Source organism: Micropterus dolomieu, linkage group LG07 (assembly GCF_021292245.1).
Source record: "Micropterus dolomieu isolate WLL.071019.BEF.003 ecotype Adirondacks linkage group LG07, ASM2129224v1, whole genome shotgun sequence".
In the NCBI taxonomy this organism is placed as follows: domain Eukaryota; kingdom Metazoa; phylum Chordata; class Actinopteri; order Centrarchiformes; family Centrarchidae; genus Micropterus; species Micropterus dolomieu.
This window is the reverse complement of record NC_060156.1, coordinates 7,269,228-7,293,198: the sequence shown is the minus strand read 5'-3', so window position 1 is coordinate 7,293,198 and position 23,971 is coordinate 7,269,228. Positions and strand designations below refer to the sequence as shown.

Sequence of the window (23,971 nt, the reverse complement as noted above, 5' to 3'; positions counted from 1 at the left end):
AGAACACCATCCCCACCGTCAAGCATGGTGGTGGCAACATCATGCTTTGGGGGTGCTTTTCAGCCAAGGGGACGGGACAACTCCATCGTATTGAGGGGAGGATGGACGGGGCCATGTATCGTGGAATTCTGGACCAACATCTCCTTCCCTCAGTGAGAGAGCTGAAGATGGGTCGAGGATGGGTGTTTCAGCACGACAACGACCCTAAGCACACCGCCAAAGCAACAAAAGAGTGGCTGAAGAAGAAGCACATCAAGGTTCTGGAGTGGCCTAGCCAGTCTCCAGACCTGAATCCAATTGAAAATCTAAAATTCGAGTTGCCAGGCGACAACCTCGGAACCTGAATGATTTGGAGGCTGTCTGCAGGGAGGAGTGGGCCAACATCCCTGCCGAAATGTGCACAAACCTTGTCACCAACTATAAAAACCGTTTGACGTCTGTGCTGGCCAATAATGGCTTTTCTACAAAATATTAACATGCTGTTTGGTAGGGGGTCAAATACTTGTTTTTCCTCATCAGATGGTTATCAATTTTTATAAATTCATATGATGTGATTTTCTGGGATTTTCTTTGGGATTCTGTCTTTCACTGTTAGAATGTACATATGATTAAAATTGTAGATTGTTGCATTCTTTGTAAGTGGGCAAACCTGCAAAATCAGCAAGGGGTCAAATACTTTTTTCCCCCACTGTATGATCCTGGGCAGATGATTTGCATCTTTAAAAGTCCCGCAAATAACATTTTTACACAACAGTGATCATCTTGAACTGATACCGATATGCTGATGTACTTAAAATGAATACATCACACCACCTTTTAAAGCCTCTTTCTATCATATATCAGCACAACACAAAATTCTCCTTTTCAATAAACACTGTTGGTTCTGGTTGCAATTATTGAATCACAAGAGCTCTGAAAACCCATAGAGGATGCCAGTTTCCTTGTTTGTTTATATTCATTATACAGATGTCTTAACATTAATAGGGTAATTATTTATAGATGTCTAAATGATACACATTTATGCAGATGCTTCTTTAATCTGAATCTGTGTCCTGTCAGAATAAAGGACACAAAAAAAATGTTAAGATGATACATGCACAAGTGTCGTTCTCATCGTTTTATTGGAGTATTAAGTAAGTATTAAGTTGTATTTCTCTATTGTCACCCTTGTCTGTCTCAAGCAGCATGTTTACTGATGTGTGGGGATTCAAATGTTAAGTTCTGTGAATTATTTCTGCCAGTGATCAGGGAGCAGAGTTTGTGTGTGTATCTGTAAGAGCTTAACTGCAGATAAATGGTTTAGCTACACTATCCAGCTCTGTTACTCAGCCATTCAAAATTGCTTCGACTCTCTTCTTTGTCAGCTTTTTTAAGTACCTCATGTGTGTCATTTTAGCTTGGCCTTTTATAGAAATACTGTAGTTCTAATGGTTCATTTGCTATTGTGAACTGAATCTGATTTTATGGTTCACTTTTATCTACAGTATACTCTTATGTATTCTCTACTTTATGTGATTTGTTTCTCCTCTTAAATTGTCGGATAGTTTGCTGTTATATTATCATTTTATTTAGTTTGATTCATTATCTGTATGTATTTATATTTTTTATTCATTTTCTTAAACGTACCATGAAAATTAAGATTTATCCACTCCAGAGAAACTCCAGAGAAACTCCAGAGAAAGGTGTAGGAAAGAAGTTACACTAACAGAAAGTATAGCACAAGGCTGGAGTGTGGGATTTATTATACACCATGCCCTATCTCACAGTACATGGACTTTACTGTCAGGCATTATTTTACAGGAGAGGGAGATTACAATAGAATAGAGAGACTTGTTTTTTTATGACATGACTTGTATTGTGAGCTATATATATTGTAATTTGTGGATTGAGAAAATATATGTATCAATCTAAAGTCAAATAATATTATCAGTTATGCCATATTAGCAATATTAGCACACATTACATTGCTTGAATGTTTTATTTTGTAGCAACCTTTAGAAACTCTCTTGTCATTGCTGGAACACATATCAATTTGTCTACTGCTCTGAAACTTACTCTTTCCTTTTGGTTAGTAACGTCACACAGTCAATAAAACATCTTAGGTGCTCCATTTTCATTCCAGAAACAAATACTCATGAATCAGCTCAGCGTGTTCAGATATGCATCAACCAATCATTAAAGCATTAACGTGATAATGTGTCTTGCAAACGTAATTACCCACCATTACAACTAAGAATTGCATTGCCGATGAAAAATAAATCATGATCCTGCATCAATAGTGTTTCTAGAACAGCTGTGGTATTTTATTACCATACCATTGACAGACCAGGGTGTGGTGCACTTATCCAATCAAGTGGAGGAAGGGTTCAGGCATGAAGGGTCAATCATCTATTGTCTGTCTATTGACATCTTTGTCAAACTATTTCATCCATGGCCTTGCCTCAAGTTCCTTCCCTCACTTCCCTGGCAGTGTACAGAGACAAAGAAGATGGAAGATCTTAAGGTTTTAATATTATGTTTGATTAAACTGCATACTGGTAAAAGACGTTGGATGCAGATTGTTTGTGGTGCCTGTTGGCCTTTGTGGTGCTGTCGCCAGTAATGTAGTTGTCGAAGTGAAGTGATGTTGCACCAGCGCTCCTCAATCAACCTCCAGTAGTGGCGTAGATTGAACAGATTGTTGGTGAATTGCAGTGAGTTTGCACTCTGTCAGGAATGTTTGCAATCAGACCCACTTCAGAAACAGATGGGCTGCTCATTGGGCACACAGGAGGCCAACGACCATGAAACAAATAGAGGTGCACAAGTATAGCAGGATTAGCAAAACGGTAGTGAAACTCTTTCACCGGGCTGTGTGTGCGTGTGTCTGCGTGTGTGTGTGTGTGCGTGTGTCTGCGTGTGTGTGTGTGTGTGTGTGTGTGCGTGCGCACGCTCTCCATCTGGCTCACATCAAGTAATTCTGTTAGCACTTTTATTTTACAGTACAGAAACAAGGCATTTACTTTAATTATGACAATTACTTAGTAATTTGCTTATTCTTTGGGGATTGCATTTCATTAAAGCCACACTTGGGCATGTTGCACAAAGTGTTAACTGGCTCCGTCGTGTTGGGACAGCAGGATTAATTTTCATCAAAGAGCAAGGAAATAACCATTTACAAAGCAATATTGTATGAACATAGCGATAACGTTATAATACCAGGTGTTATTTATTTATATATATGTGTGTGTGTGTGTGTGTATATATCTGAATACTTCTTCAACCACTAACTATAGCAACACAAATATGTCATTGACAGCAGGATAATTATAGCTGTCGAGAACAGAAAAACAAAGCTCTCTTTTATAATACTATTCAATGATGTGAAGCAGACAATCCATCATGAGAAAGATTTTGAGCAGTTGACAGCTTGACAGGGTGAGCCTGTTACTTGTCCAGATATTAAAAGTGACAGTGCCTGAGAGGAGCACATGCCTTTCAGCTGCTATGTTACTTTCCTGCTCATGCTCATCTATTAATACGCATCAGATATAATGGACAGGACTAATTATTTGAAGCCTGGAGTAAACTGTATTGAGAGGTTAGCTCTAATAGTCATAATGGAGGTCTCAAGCTTGAAATAAAAAAATAATTTTCTCCCTCATTAGACAATGGATTTGGAGCTGGTGTTTGGGGGTGTATATTATATTTTAAAGGAAAGATTAACTGCTGAAACCGTTGCTTTCAGTCCATGGTGCATCTCTCTATCCTTTTTCTAATAGTCATTGATAAATGTTAATGACACAATGATTCTGGTGTAGCTACAATCAGATTCTCACAGAAACATTTTGGCAAATTCTCCATCAGAAGAAGTCTCTGTACTTCACATGGCAACTCACAAGACATATGTGTTTAGTGGGTTTTAAGGGAGAGTACTGGGGGGAAAAAACTGTTGCCCTAGTGCAGTTACTAGGGGTTGCCAAAAGCATTATGGGAAGTATTTGAAATCATTAAATGATATAAAACGAAGAGGCAGACTGGGGGAGAGTGGATACACCAAAAAGAGAATTACAACGCTTACTCACAAAATAACTCCTGAGCTGAACATCATTGACTAATGATATAAAACCGTGTGAAGACATCTGTGCAGTTCTCCATTGTCTGCCATTTCTCCACTATTGTCAACCCCTTGGATCTGTGTACCATTGACCATTAATAATAAACAGCAACTACTGTGTGCTGGTGAGAACTCGTGGATGAAAAAGGAAGAGAGGGAATAAATGTGCAAAAAAAAAAGGCAGCAGATTATTAAGGGAAAGAACTTGTCTTTCTTTGTTTCCTCCTCAGTGGGAGAATGCTCAGCTGCAGCAGTTTTTGCTCTTCATGGTAACACACAATGTCTGTGCTGTATGTTCAAAGCCTAAATATGGTGCATTAGCATACAAATCACATACAAAAAGTTAGAAATATAGAAACTGTGTTTCTGTTGAATGAAGCAATCTTATTTTTATTTTGCATTCTACAGAATGTGTTATATATAGAAAAACAATCACCCAAGTCTAACCTTCATAGTGTATGAGTTGCAGTGATGTAATAAGGACATTAATTGTGCACGGTTCCCTTAAGGGCCTTCAAAATAAAGAGAAAAAATAAAGTTTAATATACTTTCAACTAGCGCTAATCATTCCTTAGGGTCATTTAGAGTGCTTTTTGAATATGCATTACAGGGAAAAGGGCTTCCTTGCCACTGCTCACAGAGCACTTTTGACTGGCTATTAATATATTATGTTAGTTTCCTCTCAAGGAAATAAAGTCAAAGTAAATTACTACAACCCCATTATTTTGGCAACAATGTGTGGTACGTAACCAGAAATTTGGAAAGAACTGCTTATTTGATTATGTCTGTAATGCAACCATATGGGAAAAGTGGTAAACACATTTATGTTCAATAGTCTATTTTTAGAATCATAAAGGTAAAAATGTTTTTTTTCTCCGCCATTGTTGCTTTATTTGCATTACAATATACTATTTTACTATAATACTGTGTTAGGAGTTTATCCACCGCAATGTGTACCAAAGAAAGGACAAATTAATATGTTCTGGTAATCAAAACTACATGTATATTCACATTTATTTGTTTTCTTGGGGCAAATCTTTTGTTTATATTTGGGCAATGTGTTAGAAGACAATGATGTAAACTTTCAAGTCTTATTTTCTCAATTTAATACATTTGTGTTGCTTTTGTTATTTAAAATGTACTTAATTTGTCAAAGGTCTTTATTTTTAACGGCACATTTTTTTTCACTGTTCTAACTTACTGTATTTTTTTGAAAGTGACTGAGCTTCAAGCCCTATTCATACAGCGTTTATAACCCACCCAGTGCACAGTAACTTTCCATTGTTTTGTCCATCTTCCACTCAGGTCGCAGTAAAAAGAAGGAGCATTGCCTGAATGAGAAGTTGTACCAACTGGAGGAAACAGAGGCTTGTCTCTGTGATGAGTTTTTGTCTCAGCCCCATGGGAACTGGTCTGCTTGCATCCTCCCTGATCCTTCAGCTCCAGGGTCCCTGCAGGGCTGGATGAGTCACCGGGAAAAAAAGGAGTGTGGCCACGGTCTGCGCTACAGAGCTGTGGCCTGCATTGACCAGCAGGGACACCTGGTCAACCCCACACTCTGTACTGACTCAGGTAGGAGTCACATAAACACATTGTCGGAATTAGGAATTTCACTGGCATAATATATTGGCCATTTACAAGCCTACACAATTGTAGCCTGATAATTAGACTGAATCTGCATTTGTTTTACTTGATTCATTCAGCATGAGTTTAAGTTAGCAGATTTCTATTTGGGAGGGTGGGGTTATTTTGGTTTAGTTTGCTGTCCCGTCTACATCATTTTCAGTTGACAAGGAAGCTTTAGTAGCAGTTGTAATTTATCAGACTGACCACATAAATATTTGGATTTAAGAGAGAAAGTCAACTTACTTACGTATCATGAGTAAGTAAGTAAGAATGCTTGTTGCAATTTTCTGTCACAATTTTTCATGGATGAACCTAAGTAGCATGCTTTCTATGTAGTGAGATGGCAAACTCGGCTAAAAAGCTGTCAGTAGGCACTAGGGCTATTTAAATCACTGAACAAATACCAACTGTGGACGGAGTTTCAGAGTTCTGGTGCGAGGTTAACAACTATTGGTTTAAAATACTTTATCAAAAGTGAAAGACACATTCAAAGGGTATTTTTAGCATCATATCAGCTATTTAACGCAATCAATGCAATTTCAGAGCATTTTTATGCAAAACATGATTTTCACTTGGAAATTATAATATACTGAGCTGTTGTGCCATTTGGGTAAGATAACCCCATAACCATTAGTCTGAATAGTTAAGTAAAAGCAACATATTCAGTACAATATATAGTACATATTAGTAGTCAGAATAATCATAAATAAAATCATGATATTGGTGAAACCTAAACTTTAATGCCATCTTGTAGGTGGTTGTTATGTAAAGTGTTAGTTTCTATGTATTTGTCCTATTTTTATGCATATTTCATTGTGATAGACAGTTTTGTGAATAATACCCATAAAGTTATCCAGGCAGCAAACAAGCAAGAAGAATTATACAGTGTGAAAACCTTTGAACAGTTTCACTATGTCGTGTTGGCACAGTGTTGGAACGAGACACTCATTAGACAGATAATTAGCTCTTGGTGTCGTGGTGAGCAAGTCCAAGGTCTGGCGGAGCGCAGGCCAGTGGCATCTCTGCCTGACATTATTAATGTGATCCTCAGCGCAGCTGCTGACCAAGTCTGAATCAGGCCTCCCCCTCCTGTCCGCCAATGTTCAATTTCAGGCTACATGGTGGAGGTATGCCACATCCCTTGCCCCCTCGACTGTAAGCTCAGTGACTGGTCAGCCTGGTCAGCCTGCAGTACGTCCTGTGGCAGCGGGTTGAAGATCAGGTCCAAGTGGCTCAGGGAGAAAGCTTTCAATGGGGGACGCCCATGCCCCAAGCTGGATTTGAAAAACCAGGTAAGACGTGCACCAGTGCTTGCATATCAGTGGCATCCTGTACAGTACAAGAGGGAAACAAATTGTGGAAGGTAACTGTTATTGTGACAGCATGCTGATGTTTATGTTATCACTCTGTCTTTAAAGTTAGAATGGACTCATAATGGTATCCCAGAGCCATTGTTTGTCCAACACCTGCTTGTGCAGTTTATGGGCATAACACTCTTCCTCGTATAAATGAAAAGAAAACCCCACAAAGTTGCATCATCGATCTACATTGTTCTCAGGTCACTTCATCCGGGACTTTTTCCAGGGACACATATAATAGAATGCAGATAAGGCAAATCTATACTCCGAGTCCACTCATGTTCACCACCATAGTACATTGAATAGGGAGGCCGACGGCCTTGCAAATGCTAGTAGTTTCCACACTGCTCCATGTTTTACACAGACATACTGCATTCTCTTACTGCGAACATTAGTATGGTGCATGCAGTAGATTGCATCTCAATTTTTTACACATCACCATTATGCTTTTGGAGTACATTTATCTCCAGCTCAGGTTGTGTTGCAGCTCAATGCTGTCACATAAATAAACAGTGTAGTTGTTGCATTCAGCTCACATTTCAATGACAAGTTTATTACCCTTCAGCCAGTGGGACTCCTGGGTGACCTGTTCATTTTCTGGTGTCTTCTGTCAGACAAAATCATTTGACTTGCAAGACATGCCCTTTCCTTGACATAAAAACAGGATGCTGTTAAGTAACAAAAGGAATGGGGGTAGAGAGGGAGAAGTAGACAGATGGGAGCTTTTGATATTCCATAGTCAGGTTTTACCCATAGCTCTGAATATTCTATTACAGCATATCTCCCTCACGGGGTCATGGTTTAAAGAGGGGAAGTGTTTTATGAATGCTGCCTGTACGCTTGAATGGGCTTGACAGGACACTCTACAGTTTGTGGAGGTCAGTATGGAGATGAGGCACGGCTGTGTGAAAAATATTCCGGTGTGTTCTAGTGGAGATTTGTGTACAGATGGTTAAGTGCCCACTAACAAGGTCTATATGGCCCCTGTAGTTATGACCTGTAATAACCCTTGAGACTGAAAGTGGAGCTTGCTGTTGCTAAGCCCTCGCGGATTTATCCTGAGGGTGGACTAGTGCTCATTGTTACCATTATCAAATTGGTCATTTAAAGTGAAGTACATCTGTCCGAGGTGTGGGTGGAAAGATACTATAACCTCTACTCTAGTTCAATAGGTACTGCTGTTATGATAAGCAAGGGAACTCCTGCATGGGTGACTTGTTGACATGGTCTCAAAAAACCCTTGAATCAGCGCACTTCACCGCTCAGACTCCATACTTTCATTTTGTCCGTAGTACTTAATTTAGTCTCTGATAGGGTGCGGCGTGACAAAGAATATTCACATTCCTAATGACTGCCCTCCTCTCACACAAATATTCTCTTATCGTCCCACTGTGAACTACTCACTAGCCAAAGTGTGGCCTCGCTCCCACCAGCAGATGTTTCCCCTCGAGCCGCGGCCAGAAGTGACTGGCTTGACAGAGCTGAAATCTACAGTGGCACTACAGCTCACACAGCTCATCCTCTCATCACATGGCTGAGTGAGCAAGAAAAATAGATAGGGAGAGAGACAGAAAAGGAGAGAAAGTGCCACAGTGAAAATAATGAGCAAAAATGGCTAGAATGTCTAACAGACTGTGTAGGAGTTGGGCTGTAAAGTAAACTGTAAGTGTGGTGTTAATTAGATAGTCTTTAAGATTAAATGCAAGAGCAATCAAGAAGTGTTATCGAGATGAATAATTCATGCGTTCCCTTACTGGAAACCTGTATTTGTGGATCTCTTGGCCCCCCTCAGAATTGAGTATTCAAGGAAGTGGTTTGGGCAACCCCACCCAAATTTGCCATCCGAAATAGCGCATGGTCGCCAAACACATCAGTTAGTGCTCATCTATAAAGCCTTTTCTCTTGTAACATTAAAAGTAAAACATGTTGTTTGAAAATACAGACAACGAAGCATAATACTTCTGTCTTGTTTGGCCAATGATGTAAGCTAAGCAGCTAAACACGGTTATGTTATTGTGATAAGTGTTACATCAGACTCATTTCATTCTGCTTCTTAATACTCAGACTAACAAGCTCTACACTGCAGTACAAGATGCTGTTTCTTTATTTCTATGTCCTCGCCATAGATTATCAGATGGCGAGGATGCTGACTTTTTGCCTGGGACATGTTGGCTTAAGCCTCAGTTTTTCAGCACGAAATGCGTGTTGACATCAAGTGCATATTTAAGATATGCTTTGTAAGGGCTCTATGTCAGTTTTGTAGGCCTATATCAAAATTATCTATCATAAAATTAGCAGCAGGCTTGCAAACCTGTTGTAAGAAGTTTTAACTGTAAGTTTTAACAAAGTGAATATGTTTTTGTTCCAGACTTTAGAAAACAGCTGCATATTCTGAATGTTGGTTTTGCCTGTTATTTCTATTTTTATATAGTTATACTGGGACATTCTACACCTTATTTTCTCTATTGTCTTGCGAGAATAAATTATTTATTTTCTTAGTGACATATTCTGAATATTTCATTCTTGAACAGTGTGTATAAGCACTAATAGACACACAATGCACATTTTCTTCCTATGCATTTGTCAGTAAAACATTCCATATATGCTTATAATGTATTTTTTTATTTAAAAAATGCCAGTAAATTTCCAAATTCTGATATAGTGGCTTCACAGATTGACTTTACAGTACATCTACAGTATTTGTAGCCCATATCTAAATACAAGTCGCCCTGAGAGACTGCTGCAGAGAACTCACAGATGTCAAAGCAGAGCTCCCAGAGAAACGCACTAACTGGATCTATAATTACAGGAGACATTTGAATTTCATCAAAACTCCCACAAGTGTTTACCGTCAAATGCTCAGATGCCAAATGGTATCTGCCATATATACAACAAAATTGTCTGCCAGCCATAGTGCTAGTGAGATAGTTATTTTTCATTATATTAATGCCTGGGGCCTCCCTTCCATCCACTCTGGGCCTGTCCTATGGCAAAACATCATTCCTGTCCACCTACGAGGCTCCTCTGCCTTATGGTGTGAGTGGTGGTAGGTTTGTGTGTGTGTGAGAGAGAGATCTATAATGGTATAAGACAGGTGCCGTTGTTTGTATGGATTTGTATGGATGATTGAATTAGCTCTGGTAATTTGCAACTTATACAACAGAAGGACAAACTGTTACATTTGTCACATTACATTTCATTACTATCATTAATATTGAGTTGATTATTCTACTTCTGTTGTTATACTATTGTGTCACATGTATGCTTTATTTTTATATACTGTAGCTTTATGTACTGCATGTTGGATTATCTTTTTTTATTTGTTCTTGTCGGTGTTTGTTATACCCCAAAATGCAATATCTCAAAAAAGATATTAAAAAAATGAACAATTAAACTATACTCAAAAAATATCAGCAGCAGGAAAACACATGCACAGTTGTTCTAATAATCTTGTAAGACTGGTTTGTATTAGCAGATTAGTCATTCCCAGGTGCCATCCTGTTAATTTTGCTACTTGGAGTTGTGTGGAACACATCACCAATTTGAGTTTCAATATATTTCTGGTCTCAGAATATCCCTTCCTGCTGTCACTGTAAAATCCTCATTTCCATAGAATCACATCCCCCTCTTTATAGATACCGCAAAATCAATGTGGTTCATTTGTGATCTTGATGTGCTGATGGAAAATGAAACAAGGTTTGTTGTTCTGTTCTGTTCTACTCTGTTGCGTTGTGAATGGCACATACTGCATAGACAGAGAGAGTGAATGTGCTTTAATTTGACAATAAATATTATTATAAGAACAATGTGGCCATTTGAGCCCTGATGTGAGCTCTAATTTGTAAATGTATTTCTGGTAAGTAGTTTGGGTAAATGTTTTATCCCTCCTCTTAGAGTAGAGTTCAGAGGAACATAATTAGCAGATATTCATTAGCACTTAATAATTAAGCCCCTTTTTCTTACAAACCCTGTGTATCACATGTTGAACATGGGTTCAAATCACATGTGAGCGTTCATATTATATTAGTCATGCGTAAATATTGGTGAACAGTCCTGCATCCTCAAGTTAAATTTTACAGTTAGGGCTGCCAACTTTTCAGTGTAGATTAGAGTGAGATTCAGTATCGGTGAAGTTGGTGCCGCAGGGGTCGTGGTCATCACTCCTTAACCCCAGGAATTTTCTTTACAAAGTTCAGCAGCCAAATTCACAATTTTACCAACCTCCAGACATCAAAGCCTAATTCAGGAGATCAAACCTAAACAGGATATCAAGGGATCTTCCCCCAGAAAATTGTTAATTTCAGCGACTGTTGGAACTGGATTGTACTGAATTTGTCATTTTGTTGCGAAAATATGGAGTTGGAAGGACAGAGGGAAGAACGGGCTCTGGGAAGATGTCATTGAAAAATAGGACTCTCGGGAGAATCTGGAGGGTTAAATACATGAGCAGATGCTATTGGAGATTTGATTTTCAAATTTGCAGCACCAAAAATAACACATTTTTAAAACCATACAAACTTTAAAAGCAGCACATTATGATCATGCTTAAGTTGATAATTTTAGCCAAATAAGTGGTAAATATACATCAAAAAGCTATACTCGGAAGAATAGAATTGATAGATCTATGGCACATTATTTATCCTACTGTCAACTGATGGTGTTTCATTTGCAACTTACAGCATACAAGGAAATGCATCAAGATATGAAATATATGTATATTAAGGAAATTACACACCGTCAATAGTTATATCAGGATCACTATAAATGAATGTGCTAGCTTTTGCTAATGTTCAAGTCTAGCACTTTTTATTATGAGGAGTACATTATGATCAGTTCATCAAACTTTCTGTTAATGGAAGCTGCTGTTGTTGGTTGAATTTTCGCAAAACTCTACTAGTAACGCAACCACTCTAGTCACAAACTGGCTGCAACTCCCAGTGCAAGAGTGGGTACACTTGATTACAATCCCGGCATGGATGGAGATGATTTGCATTATCAGTTATAAATTTCGTTGTGTGACAAAATGGACTTGTGGCATGAGAGCATGTGAAAAGTATCAATTGTGTGAGAGCTGGCAGCCCTGGTCACAGAACAGGGCTGTTGTGCTTTGACACGATTAAAATTGGTCATTGCTAAGGGTGACTCAAACATTGCAATTTGAAAAATTAAGATCGAAAAACATAACTGCGAATCACAGGATAGAAAAATGCATCGGCTGCTTCATGGCAAGCCTGTGAGCTGCAGGCAGACAATCCAAGTTATGCTCACACCTGACTTACAGTATGCAACGCACTTTTTGCAATCTATAAAAAATGTCTCGCATTTCTCATTATTTTTCTCCACCTAGCAGCTGGTGCTCTAAATAGCCTTTGATCAGCAAGCTTGTATGCCAACAGTCTGATCATGCCACTTCAGGACAGATTTATGGAGGAAATAATCATGTGTGCACTCCACATTTACTGCCACTGACTCTGCTACTCTGAGCAATGACCAATTTATCATTAGTGGAAGCCAACAAACACACACTTCAAGGCAGAAATGTTTTTCTGCCATGTATCACCATTGTCAACACCATGTTCATTCCCCAAATTAAGCACTTGGTGCTTGCTTGGTGCAGTAAGCAATTTGAGGGAGGATACATCTCCCTTGTTAGCAAAATTACCAAAATGAACACCCCTTGTTAACCTTGTTATCCATGGTACTGTCCGTGGTGCTGAATAAGCAGACTGATTTGTAATTGATTTGTAACTTTTTCTCTGAGTCCCGCCCTTCCGTCAGATTCATCTTGGATCTATAATATTCTCTTTTATACTATATTGCAGCCTACACACTCTATAGAGTAGTTTCACCTTCATGATCAAAGAGACAAGTAGCAACATGTAGTCTGGGGTTCTCCCATTGCTTAAAAATGAACAAATTACTGACTGCTTATACAGTATATCATCACTGATTGTACTGGTTCATTTCAGCTGGGTGTGTACTTGGCAAATGTCGGTAAGCTAGGAGGCTGCTGATGCGGCTGGCTGTTATTCTCAGAATACTTTGAGCTTTGCTGTGGTGTCTGTTTAGCAGAACAGGCAAAACTGTCAGATACATACAGTTCATTATCGGCATTAACGTTGAGGGTTTTTTATTGCTTACCCACAGATCTGCTTGTGGGCCATGGCATGGTGCCTGCTGGTATGGCTGCCAAGCTAAGCTCTTATGGTGCTCTTATCTACCCATGCCAAGTTGGTTGTTTTTTGCTTGGCAACATATTGAGACGCTTTATGCTAGTGGTTAAAAAAGCAATATATTTAGAGTACCCATGTCAGCACTTGGTAAGTTTTGAGGTATTAATATGTCCCTAATGTTGTTGGCATTTTTTGGTGACCTTCCTCTTGGATTGGTTTGGTTTGGTGAACTGATTCAAGGCCACATATTTCATATCAGCATTCGAGACATATTATTAACTCAAAAATATGGAGTTAAGGGACAGCTTGCCCTGCTGTTCTTATTTTATAAATTAGGCCTGGACAGCTGAGCTCTTGTTAAACTTCCCTGGATCAACTGCAGGACTATGATCACACTCAATGAACTCGTGGCCATCTGCTGTTTATCAATGCTGCTTTTCATAGAGGAGATTTTGTCTGCTCCAAGCCAAGACTCTTGAGCTTGTAATTTGAATGAGTTAATGAATAATGTACTGGCAAGGTGATGAGTCTTAGCACTATGCTGCATATCTGGTGGATCTATTTTCTTCAGTTCCCTAGTTCCCTAGTAATGGAAAAATAAAACCAGCTGGCCCAGGATTGACAACATTCGTACACTAAGGCAGTATGCAAGGCAGCCTTAATTACACTGTACACTCTCTTATGGCATTAGTTATATACTGTGTTGTGGCCAGGTGGAGCAGTGGCCTCTTATACAGACAAAATGATACTAGACAAACCAACATGGGAGGCTGGCTCTATCCTTGGGTTGAAAGAGTCATTGCCATATTGTCCCTTATGTGCAACACCTTTCACCCACTGCATAGAACCATATGTACTTTTGGCAGGACCTCTGCTACCTTATACCCCAACTAATAGACAACCATAACAGCCAGGTGTTTTTCACTGCAATTAACTTTTTTGCTAACAATCTGACACTGTCAACATCTGGCATTGTTCTCTGCCTCATTAAGCATTATCACTATCTTATCTGTCAATTATACACTTACAGCTGTTATTCAACAACGTAAGCTGCTTTGCTTATCAACTTATTCAAGTGCAATTCAAAGTACTACTGGTGAATAACTTGGTTCCTTTAATTTTTGATTTATATATGATGTTCTCTTTTTTATTTATCCCTGCATATTGGTTCTTTCTTTGTGTATATTACTCCTTTCTACTGTGCTTTCACAGTTTTTACTGTAGTTGATGATTCATTTCCTTAGCTTATCGTAGTTTAACTTAGAAAGGCTTGGCTTTCAATTGACCTCGTCTAATGTTGTCCACTGTGGACTACAGTTCATCAACATTTTGCAGTAAATTCACAATAGATTCATTCTTCTTGTCACCTGGCTTGGTATTAGAGGAAGAGCCTGGTCGAAGTTGAGGTAGTGTGAGCAAGGAGAACACCTGGCAGGGATGTACTGGGACTGAAATTCAGCCCGGGACTTTGAGACGGAGAGGCCTTTTATGCGAACGCCCTTTGGGGCCGTGAAGAAAGATTTTTTGAAGTTATTTTAATATATAGTGTTGTACTTGTATCCAGTCAATTTCATTAAGAGGAAGACTTTCAAGAAACATTTTATGGCACCTGCCTTTTAAGTTTGTAGCCTATAAGCAAGGCACCACTGCACTGAACAAGACCGGTTCAGGCGAGCCTGAGTCAGTCAGCGTGCTAAAATAGTTAAATATAATCAAAAACTACAATGCAGTCTCATAAAATAAAGTGTGCGCATCAAAATCAAAGCCCTCATCTTCAGCTCTGGATAGAACTATCAGGAATTAACAATAAAAATAATCCATTCTCTTATTCTATCAATGGATGATTGCGTACCTGCTGCTTCTCTTTCTCGTCCTTCTCCTATAGCTCCTCCTCTTCCTCCTCCTCTTCCTTCTTCCTTCAACTGTTGTTTATAATATATAGAAATACAGTGAACAAAATTATAAACGCTACACTTTCTCTATGTACACTAAAGGCCTATTTCTCTCAAATATTGTTCACAAATCTGTGTTAGTAAGCACTTCTCCTTTGCCGAGATAATCCATCCACCTCACAGGTGTGGCATATCAAGATGCTGATCAGACAGCATGGGTATTGCACATGTGTGCCTTAGGCTGGCCACAATAAAAGGCCACTCGAAAATGTGTAGTTACACTGTATTGGGGGGGTCCGGGTCCTCTTCAATGGCTGTGCGAAGATGCAGTCAGGTCGACACCCTGATGAGGACGACGAGCATGCAGATGAGCTTCCCTGAGACGGTTCCTGACAGTTTGTGCAGAAATTCTTTGGTTATGCAAACCGATTGTTGCAGCAGCTGTCTGGGTGGCTGGTCTCAGATGATCTTGGATGTGACATTGGACATTTGGACATGGACATTTTGCTGTTTGTAGGAACTGCACATTTTTGAGTGGCCTTTTATTGTGCCCAGGTTAAGGCACACCTGTGCAATACCCATGATGTCTGATCAGCATCTTGAAATGCTAAGGAGAAGCAGAAAAAGGAGAAGTGCTTACTAACACAGACTGACAGATTTGTGAACAATATTTGAGAGAAATAGGCCTTTGTGTACATGGAGAAAGTTTTAGATCTTTGAGTTCGGCTCATGATGAATGGAGGCAAAAACAAAAGTGTTGTGTTTACAATTTTGTTCAGTGTATATAATATAGCCTACATGCCTACATATAAATGCATATGCAAATAATGTCAGTAGGTTTATATAATAAATGCATCACTTATCAGTGCCTGTGCTGGGTCCTGCCTCATCTGTGCCTGCCACAGAACCTTTCCACCAAGTTAGAGGTCTGTTAATTTGACGCATCTAGCTTAATTATTTTTATTTTTCGGCACCAAACATTTCTTTTTCCTCTTTCTTTCTTTCTTTTCTGATCGGCACTGTTGAGCCAATCAGATTTCAGCAAAAACTAGGCTCGGTCCATGTTGGGAGGGGCCGCTTGTATCCCCCCTCAATATTGAAAGTATTTGTTTGGCCCAGTCTGATAGATACAGACAGCGTTCACTGCAGCTGACCGGACGGCCAGCGCGGTCCCGGATTCTTTGAAGTTGAACATAAGAAACTGAAAAATAAAAACTGAAATGGACCGGCCGTTCAGGATTGAGACCGAAATTCCCGATGGCCAATCCGCCCCTGACACCTGGAGTGAGCATTTTCAAGAAAAGACAAAAATCACAAAATTTTACTTTTTCCTAAATGACTTTGTATTATCAGAGAGAAGTTGGCTGTTTTCTATCCTAATATAAGGGGAGTTCTCAAAGAAATTTTAATTCATCCTTAGGGAACCTTTAATAAACATTAAATAACCTAACAATCAAACACTTTGTCCCTTTCATCCATCTACAAGTGCCCATAGCAAGTCTACCGAATGGCTTAAACCCACTAAGAAAAAGAGAAACAAAACGCTAGATATTACCTGAGTGACGTTTGGAGCCGACTGCTGATGGAGCTACCTAAGGCAAATGAAGTGTAATTAACGTAGAGCAGTGCTTGGGCATGTGTTATTCTCCCCCTGCAGGCCCAGCATGCATATTGTTTAGGCAATGCTGCCACCAAGAAAGGCTACATTTATCTATCTTTGCTTAAATCCTCGAGCCACTCAGATGGTCCACACTATTTACCTCGGATACAAAGGTTAATCATAGCTTCTATCTGCTAATTAGAAAAACAAATTGTATTAAGTGGCTGGGTGAATATTAAATACAGGTGTTATGGGTGTGGTGTGGGGACAGAGTGGACCCAAACGCAACTCAGAGGATTAATGGGTTTATTTAGGGGAAAGAAAGGGGTTGAGGGACTGGGGCCGAGGAAGAGAGGAGGCACGGGAGAACTGGGAGGACGCCGTTGGGGAAGTCCGAGGGGAGAGGGCAGGTGAGCGAGCCCAGCCGACTTGACTGAGGACGAGGGTGAGCGAACCTGGGGAGAGACAGACAGACAAACAGGGTCAGACACAGCGGAGACAAAAGCAGAGGGAAATAGAAAAGATGCGAGCTTGAATGTTGAAGTGGCACCGGGTTAGGAGCGACGACGATCAAGCAGCGATGGAGTGGAGAACCCGGGGTAGAAGTACTGTTGGAGAAGAGGCTGATTGCTGGCAGGTGTGGCAGGCAGAGGAGGTGGCTGACAAGGTGCAGGTGTGGGTCGTTGGCTGGGCTCAGGAGCGGAGGGAGAGAGAGAGAGAGAGAGAGAGAGCACACACAGGGGAGGAGACACAGGGAGGCAGGCAGAGTACAGGGAAAAACAGAATCACAGACAAATAAAGGGAGAAATAACCAGGACACTCACCGTCAGGCGGGCTGCCACCACAACAACAGGCTCATCATTTGATAACTAGGATGACTTTTTTTAGACATAGTTATTGCACATTTGCTGTGAGCTTTGTAATCTTATACCACATAAATATAAATGCTAAGCCCTAGTTGGCCCTAGTCTTTACAGTAGACCTACATTCATTCAAGAAAATACCCTTTATTTATGTTTATTAGAATTAATAGTAAATCCGTTAAACACTAAAACACCTAGCAATTAGTTTTCTGTCTTGTACTGAATGAGAGTTTAAGAACATGGAGACACACAGTAGAATTAATAGTTAGCGGGAAGAAACACTAAGACAAAATGGCACAGATGGGACTTGTAGGAGTTTTTGTGTGAATTGTGTTGTGACAACGTTTTTCCCTTGAAGTACAAATTGATCATATGCTGTACTCATTTGAATGGTAAAACAGAGGTATTGGCTCCGATGATGATAGCGAAGCTCATTCCCAAATTTTTGTGTAAGTCTGTGAAAAAAGATCTTTGGCCATAGTTATTATTAAAAGAGGGTTCAGGGTTAATTGCTTGCATAATGTCTCTGCTAATGCATTACTGTCTTGTTGAGCTGTGTGTCCTTGTAATAGATTACAAAGTAAATGAGAAAAGGACATTGTTTTACTGCTGGAAATGGAGCTTGATGGCCAAATAATTTGTGTAATTATGGAAAGTCACGCCATTACCCTGCGGAAGAGCCAACGCAGCGGTGGGTCCAAGGAAGATGTTAGACATAGGATTAGACCTAATAGGAAGACAGTAGAAGAAAGAGAGAGAGAAGAAAGAGAGAGAGAGAGAGAGAGTATGATATATAAACCAACTCAGTGATCAAAAATTATGTTCGTGTGAATCTATGAACCCGACCTTTGCTGTTATATAAATGGGACACAGTATGTTGCTAGCTAATACACATTTTCACACAATCCTACAGTACAATAATAATATGCTGAATAAACATGTTTAGGTGATTATGTGTGCCAGGAAACAAGCTTGTTACTTTATTTCTATACAATAAGAGGGTAACTAGCTATGTGCATTAAGTTTAGATATCTAGTTTATATATTTCAAGTTGCATGTAGAATACCATAAGTGCTTTGATCCCATTCTTTTCTCATGGCAGTATTACTTCCCTTAGGAGACCATCTATGTTATCCCCCAGTCTTAAATCATCAGGAAGTGTGAAACAATCAGTGTGTCAGTAGGGCTTAAGAGCAGATGACATACTCAGACTTTTCATTGCCTTGGTACTTAATGCTCAATGGTGTTTTTTGCTGATTTTTATTGTTGTGATTCAGGTTTTCCAAATGAATGAGTGGGTTTCCATTTGTTGGTACAGTATGTTGGTTATCTAGAAAGCCAACACACACTTATTTGCTAAATGTTTTAGGCCTTGTGGCTTCATTTCATGGTACCTTCTCTCATCTAATTCATATTAGTTTAGATTTCAGCAAAGACAAAGGTTATTTTTGCAGCAGTACTGAATACTTTTCTGAAAAGCACAAATAGTTGTCTTACTCACCCAGGCAGTCATCCTAATGGCTACATTATTTGTTGGCACATTTTACTCATCATCTCATGAGTATTTTAGAGAGGTCATCATCACATGGCAATAGATCCCACTGTGTTTCTCAGAGTAGCCATTGTTTTCTAACGGATCCACGGGCCTGCTGACAGTAATAGTGCAGTTTATTTGAAGTTCTAGTCACACTATGACAGTTGGAGAGATTTTGAAGAATAGAGTGGTCCTCTTCTTGTCCTGTTTTCTCTTTTAAAATACAATTCCAAACCCTGCAGGAGGACCTGTTGGTGACTCACATGTCCTTTTGTATAAAGTTTGTTTGAGTGGTTGGGTGTATGTTTCCTTTGTATGCAATGTGTAGGAACCATACAGTGTGTATTATTGTGTGTGGATGTGCAGGTTGGTATTCTCATTGAGTCTTTGCAGGTGTGTATGTTTTTGGATTGAAGCCGTAAACTTTCTCTCATGAAGCAATCGAGAGAGTTTAACAATACGCAATTTACTTTACATTCCATGTACGCGGTAATTTCTTTTTTAACCTTAAATATAGTCATCATTACCTATTGCCTCTTAACCAGAAATGAGGATGGGCTTTCCTGATCCTGAGTTTGTCTCTGTCAGATGTGCTGAGTCATGAATGAATGAAATGAAGATGAGAAAAACAGTGACTGTAAATGTGAAAGGAGTCTACGTTTCCAGCAAATGTTAGTGCTGTCTTGGGTCAGGGGATTTAATATGAATGTCCTTTTTACTGTGAAAATAAAGTAGGATAGCCTGAACGGTTGCTTGTCTACACTTACTTTTAGACACCTTGTTTAAATACAGAGCACACAGCTTCTCTGAGCATATGCTCATTCACGCTGACTTCCCTCTCACCATCTCCTGACAAATTAATTTCTCAGAGTTGCCTTCAGCTGCAGGTCTGGCCATTGCACAGCTGTTGCAACTAACTCCAGCACTTTAAAACTCTCTCAGCACCATGAATCATTCAGTTTGGCAAAATATCCAGGACCGCTAGATTCACGGTAGATGATGAAGTACTTAATCATCCTTTACCCCTATTAATAAAACACAGAGCAGAATGCAGTATTATAAAATCAAATTTAAGCAAAACTATGCATTTCTGTCACTGCAGGCAAAATCTAAACTAATGATCATATCATTGTTCTTCTCTCCCCCGCCCAACTTCTGGCTTGTCATGCACTGCTAATATGGACATCCACGCAGGCTCAGGTCAGTGCTGTTCATTCTGTACATATACTCTGCTTTAGTTAATGAAGACAAAATGCATGCCAGATCTGTCCAAGTCACATTTACTCTTGTGACCCTTTACATCTTTTGGTCGAGAGAAAGAACAATAGTTTGATTGGAGAGAGTGCTATATGGATGGAAAAAATTTATGTGAACTGCATTTGGATTATATTCCATCTGCTTTTTCATTGGAGGGGCTCCTCATTTTCTAAAGAATGTTAGGACCTAATTATAATGTCGGTAAAACTTTTGAGAGTGTGCTCAAAGAAATTGAGCAAGGTAATATCATTCTTGTATTGCTTATCTAAAATGTATATCTGATATCAGATGTATCTTAAAGAGAACAAAAAGAGCAGAAGATAGACTGCCCTTATAACGCATAACCAATGAGAGAATACGGTCTGTACCAGCTGATTGTAACGGATAGCTTAGTCCTCTTTCTTATACTTGTGTTTGACCTAAGATGCACTTGGGAGGAAATGCTGCATTTGTTTTGCTCTGTCTGTGTAATGTAATAAACAAGTTTTGTTAAGTGTTATGGTTACATGATTTCCCATTGAACAAATGGCATTAGTGCTCAATAAATAGTATATACATTGTGGAAAGTGAGAGTCGTTTTTTTTCTGGTGATGAAAATTAGCTGTTAAGCTGGAATCCTACAATAGTAGTGGAGAAAGTGGGCACAGAGCAGTTGCCAGTTTACCCAGCAGGGGCATCTGCAGGGACAGATGGGAGATGATGAGGGTGTGTAATAGGCATCTGTGTGGCCCGTAGGGGAGGGAATACTCAGCACTCCTTCCTTCTCTCTAGTCTGCATCACATCATACACACACACTTATAGACACCCATTTCAGCTTGTCATAGCTTTTCCCACAAATTGTCCTCTAGAGTATACTTTTTACTGTGGCAGATTGAGAGTAAACATGTGTTTACAGGAGCATTGCGCTGGCTGTTCCCTTGGATATACAGACATGCCAGAGTCACTGGTTGAGTGGAGTGAAGTGAATAGGTTCCAGCCAATTATATCCTCAGCTGAAGGGCCTACTGCCATGGTCATTGTCATTATGCACCCCCCATGATGTTCTCTCCATAACATGCATACATTTTATTTCAGTGTGGGAAATAATAATAATAATAATAATAATTCTTGTGCTTTTCTGCAGTGGTTGCATGCTATACACATCAGTTAGTTCCTTGAGTCCCTGAGGTGAAAATTTCTTTAGTTTACTCATTGAACATTGCTTTTCATTTATATTACTCACAATCTATGCCTATGCTTTCAAACATGCTTTTTAGCCTGTCTGTCATACTCTGAATGTGCAAAATATAAGGAGGAAAAAAAGAAGAAATATTTCCTTAATTGGGAGTTGCATAGACCTCATTCCAGGGAGCAATATGCATATCCACAACTGCAGACGTTGATGTTAAAAATAAATGCAAAAAGAAGAGAATACTAGCACATGTTATGGTCTTATGCGTTGATATGTCCTATGTGTCCTATGTCCTAACTCCTAGATTAAGGCAATCAATTATACCTGAAAACATAAGGAAGTACTCTTTTTCTGTTGTTGTTAGACTTACCATAGAAAAACACATAAGGAATTTTGGTTTTGACATAGAGACACCTCACTGATGCACTATGAAAAGTAAGTGTCCCTAATATCTACATTCTCTCCAAATGTATGTGTTGCTCCCCTGACCTGGTGGTTGCCAGGGAGGTGGGTGTTTCTAAACCCTGCAACTTTATGTAGGAACAAAGAGGCAGAAAACTAGCTAGCGTTCAACTCCACTGCAGGATTTATTATGCTTCCTCAACACGGAAAATGACTTCCCGTGATAATCAATAAAAGGCTTATTATACCCTTTACATATGCACCAACTTTATAAATGTAGCGTATGTGTGTAAGCTAATTTGTAAGCATGTCCATTCTTTCAGGTAAAACACTCTCACACTTTCTTTCTATAATCCTCCATGTGTGTCCCTTTTGTGTGTATGTGTGTGCCTGTTCATCTGTGGGAATGCACATGGACATGTGCAGGTGTACGAGGCTGTGCGCTGCCACAGTGAATGCAGCCAATATGAGTGGAGGATTGAGCCCTGGTCCATTTGTACCATCAACACTGTGGACGACCTGCCAGCCTGCGGGGAGGGAGTCCAAAGCCGCAAGATCAGGTCAGTGAGCGGGTTAGGCTTGGCAGACTGCTGGCCTGGCACTGCAACACAGGCCAGGAGGGGTAAACTGGCATCGGTCCTGTAGCTGGCTCTCACATGGTCATGACATTTTCAATACCAGGGGAAAACAAACGGTCAAAAACAAACTACTACTTCCTAATGAGCGTTGTTAGATTTTTGCAGTGCCTTTGTAGTGGTAAAATACCAACAGAAGAAATCAATGAAGTGTTGACCTTTTTTGCAGGCAGCATATACAGGTGTTTGTATTAGATTATGCACCATTGGAAATTGGAAGTGCCAAAGTGAGCAACTGTGTCATTGCATCAAAAGCAACTGAATTGGTCTTGGTAAGCATAAATCTAGCTTTAAGTGCGAGTCACAACCACGAATATAAAACTGGTCCCACTCAGCTGCTGCCTGTACGGTTTTACAGAGACCCTCTATGTAGGAGTTACAAAAAGAATTTAAATTTTGAACAAACCTGCCAGTTTCCAGGTTCATCACAAGCTGTTAACAGTTCACTCAAGAATGAAAGACTGCTTGGGAACATGTTTGCTATGAAGGACTCTTTATATTAATCTAAAAATATATTACTTATTTCTGACATATGTTGATCAACCTTTTATAGGACACTTGCTTACACTAAACTCTGGGTGAAATTGTAGCAATCACCCTTTACACATCCTTACTAGTACTTTCCATAAGAGATTTCTGATCTTCCATGCCAATGGTTAAGGTTTAGCAACTAAAACCATTTGGAGTACGACCTTCATATTAGAAGGGAAAGAGAGAGTAGGAGAAACCAACGTTGACTTCCCAAGAAATCAAATAGTGTTTAAGTCACAACCAATTAAACCCAACCATCCAGCCTGACATCCTCCCATTTTGCAGCAGGATAATCCTTTGCCATTGAAAGTAATTACACTGAACAAAATTATAAACGCACCACTTTTGTTTTTGCCCCCATTCATCATGAGCTGAACTCAGAGATCTAAGACTTTCTCTATACACACACAAAAGGCCTGTTTCTCTCACATTATGTTCACAAATCTGTCAAAATCTTTTAGTGAGCACTTTTCCTTTGCTGAGATAATCCATCCACCTCACAGGTGTGGCATATCAAGATGCTGATCAGACAGCATGAAACCAGTCAATATCTGGTTTTACAACCATTTGCCTCACACAGTACAACACATCTCCTTCGCATAGAGGAGAAATGAACATTGAATTCATGGGCAACAGCTCTGGTGGACATTCCTGCAGTCATCATGCCAATTGCACGCTCCCTCAAAACATGCGAAATCTGTGGCATTGGGCCATAGCCTGTGGCATTTTCAAGTGGCGTTTTATTGTGGCCAGCCTAAGGCACACCTGTGGAATACCCATGCTGTCTGATCAGCATCTTGATATGCCACACCTGTGAGGTGGATGGATTATC

The 23,971-nt window shown here is 39.7% G+C and overlaps 1 protein-coding gene across 2 annotated transcripts in view; it reads left to right on the top strand.

The window, feature by feature from the left end:
• The window catches only part of thsd7ba (thrombospondin, type I, domain containing 7Ba), a 156,908-nt gene that overhangs the window by 110,282 nt on the left and 22,655 nt on the right, over positions 1 to 23,971 (top strand). Inside the window, exons 15-18 of one of the 2 annotated variants that reach the window (XM_046054353.1) lie at positions 5,402 to 5,668; positions 6,836 to 7,014; positions 20,337 to 20,342; positions 22,400 to 22,533. In XM_046054353.1, the coding sequence (XP_045910309.1) occupies positions 5,402 to 5,668; positions 6,836 to 7,014; positions 20,337 to 20,342; positions 22,400 to 22,533 (586 nt within the window). The remainder of the gene's footprint in view (positions 1 to 5,401; positions 5,669 to 6,835; positions 7,015 to 20,336; positions 20,343 to 22,399; positions 22,534 to 23,971) is intronic. The other variant, XM_046054354.1, reaches the window with a different exon arrangement.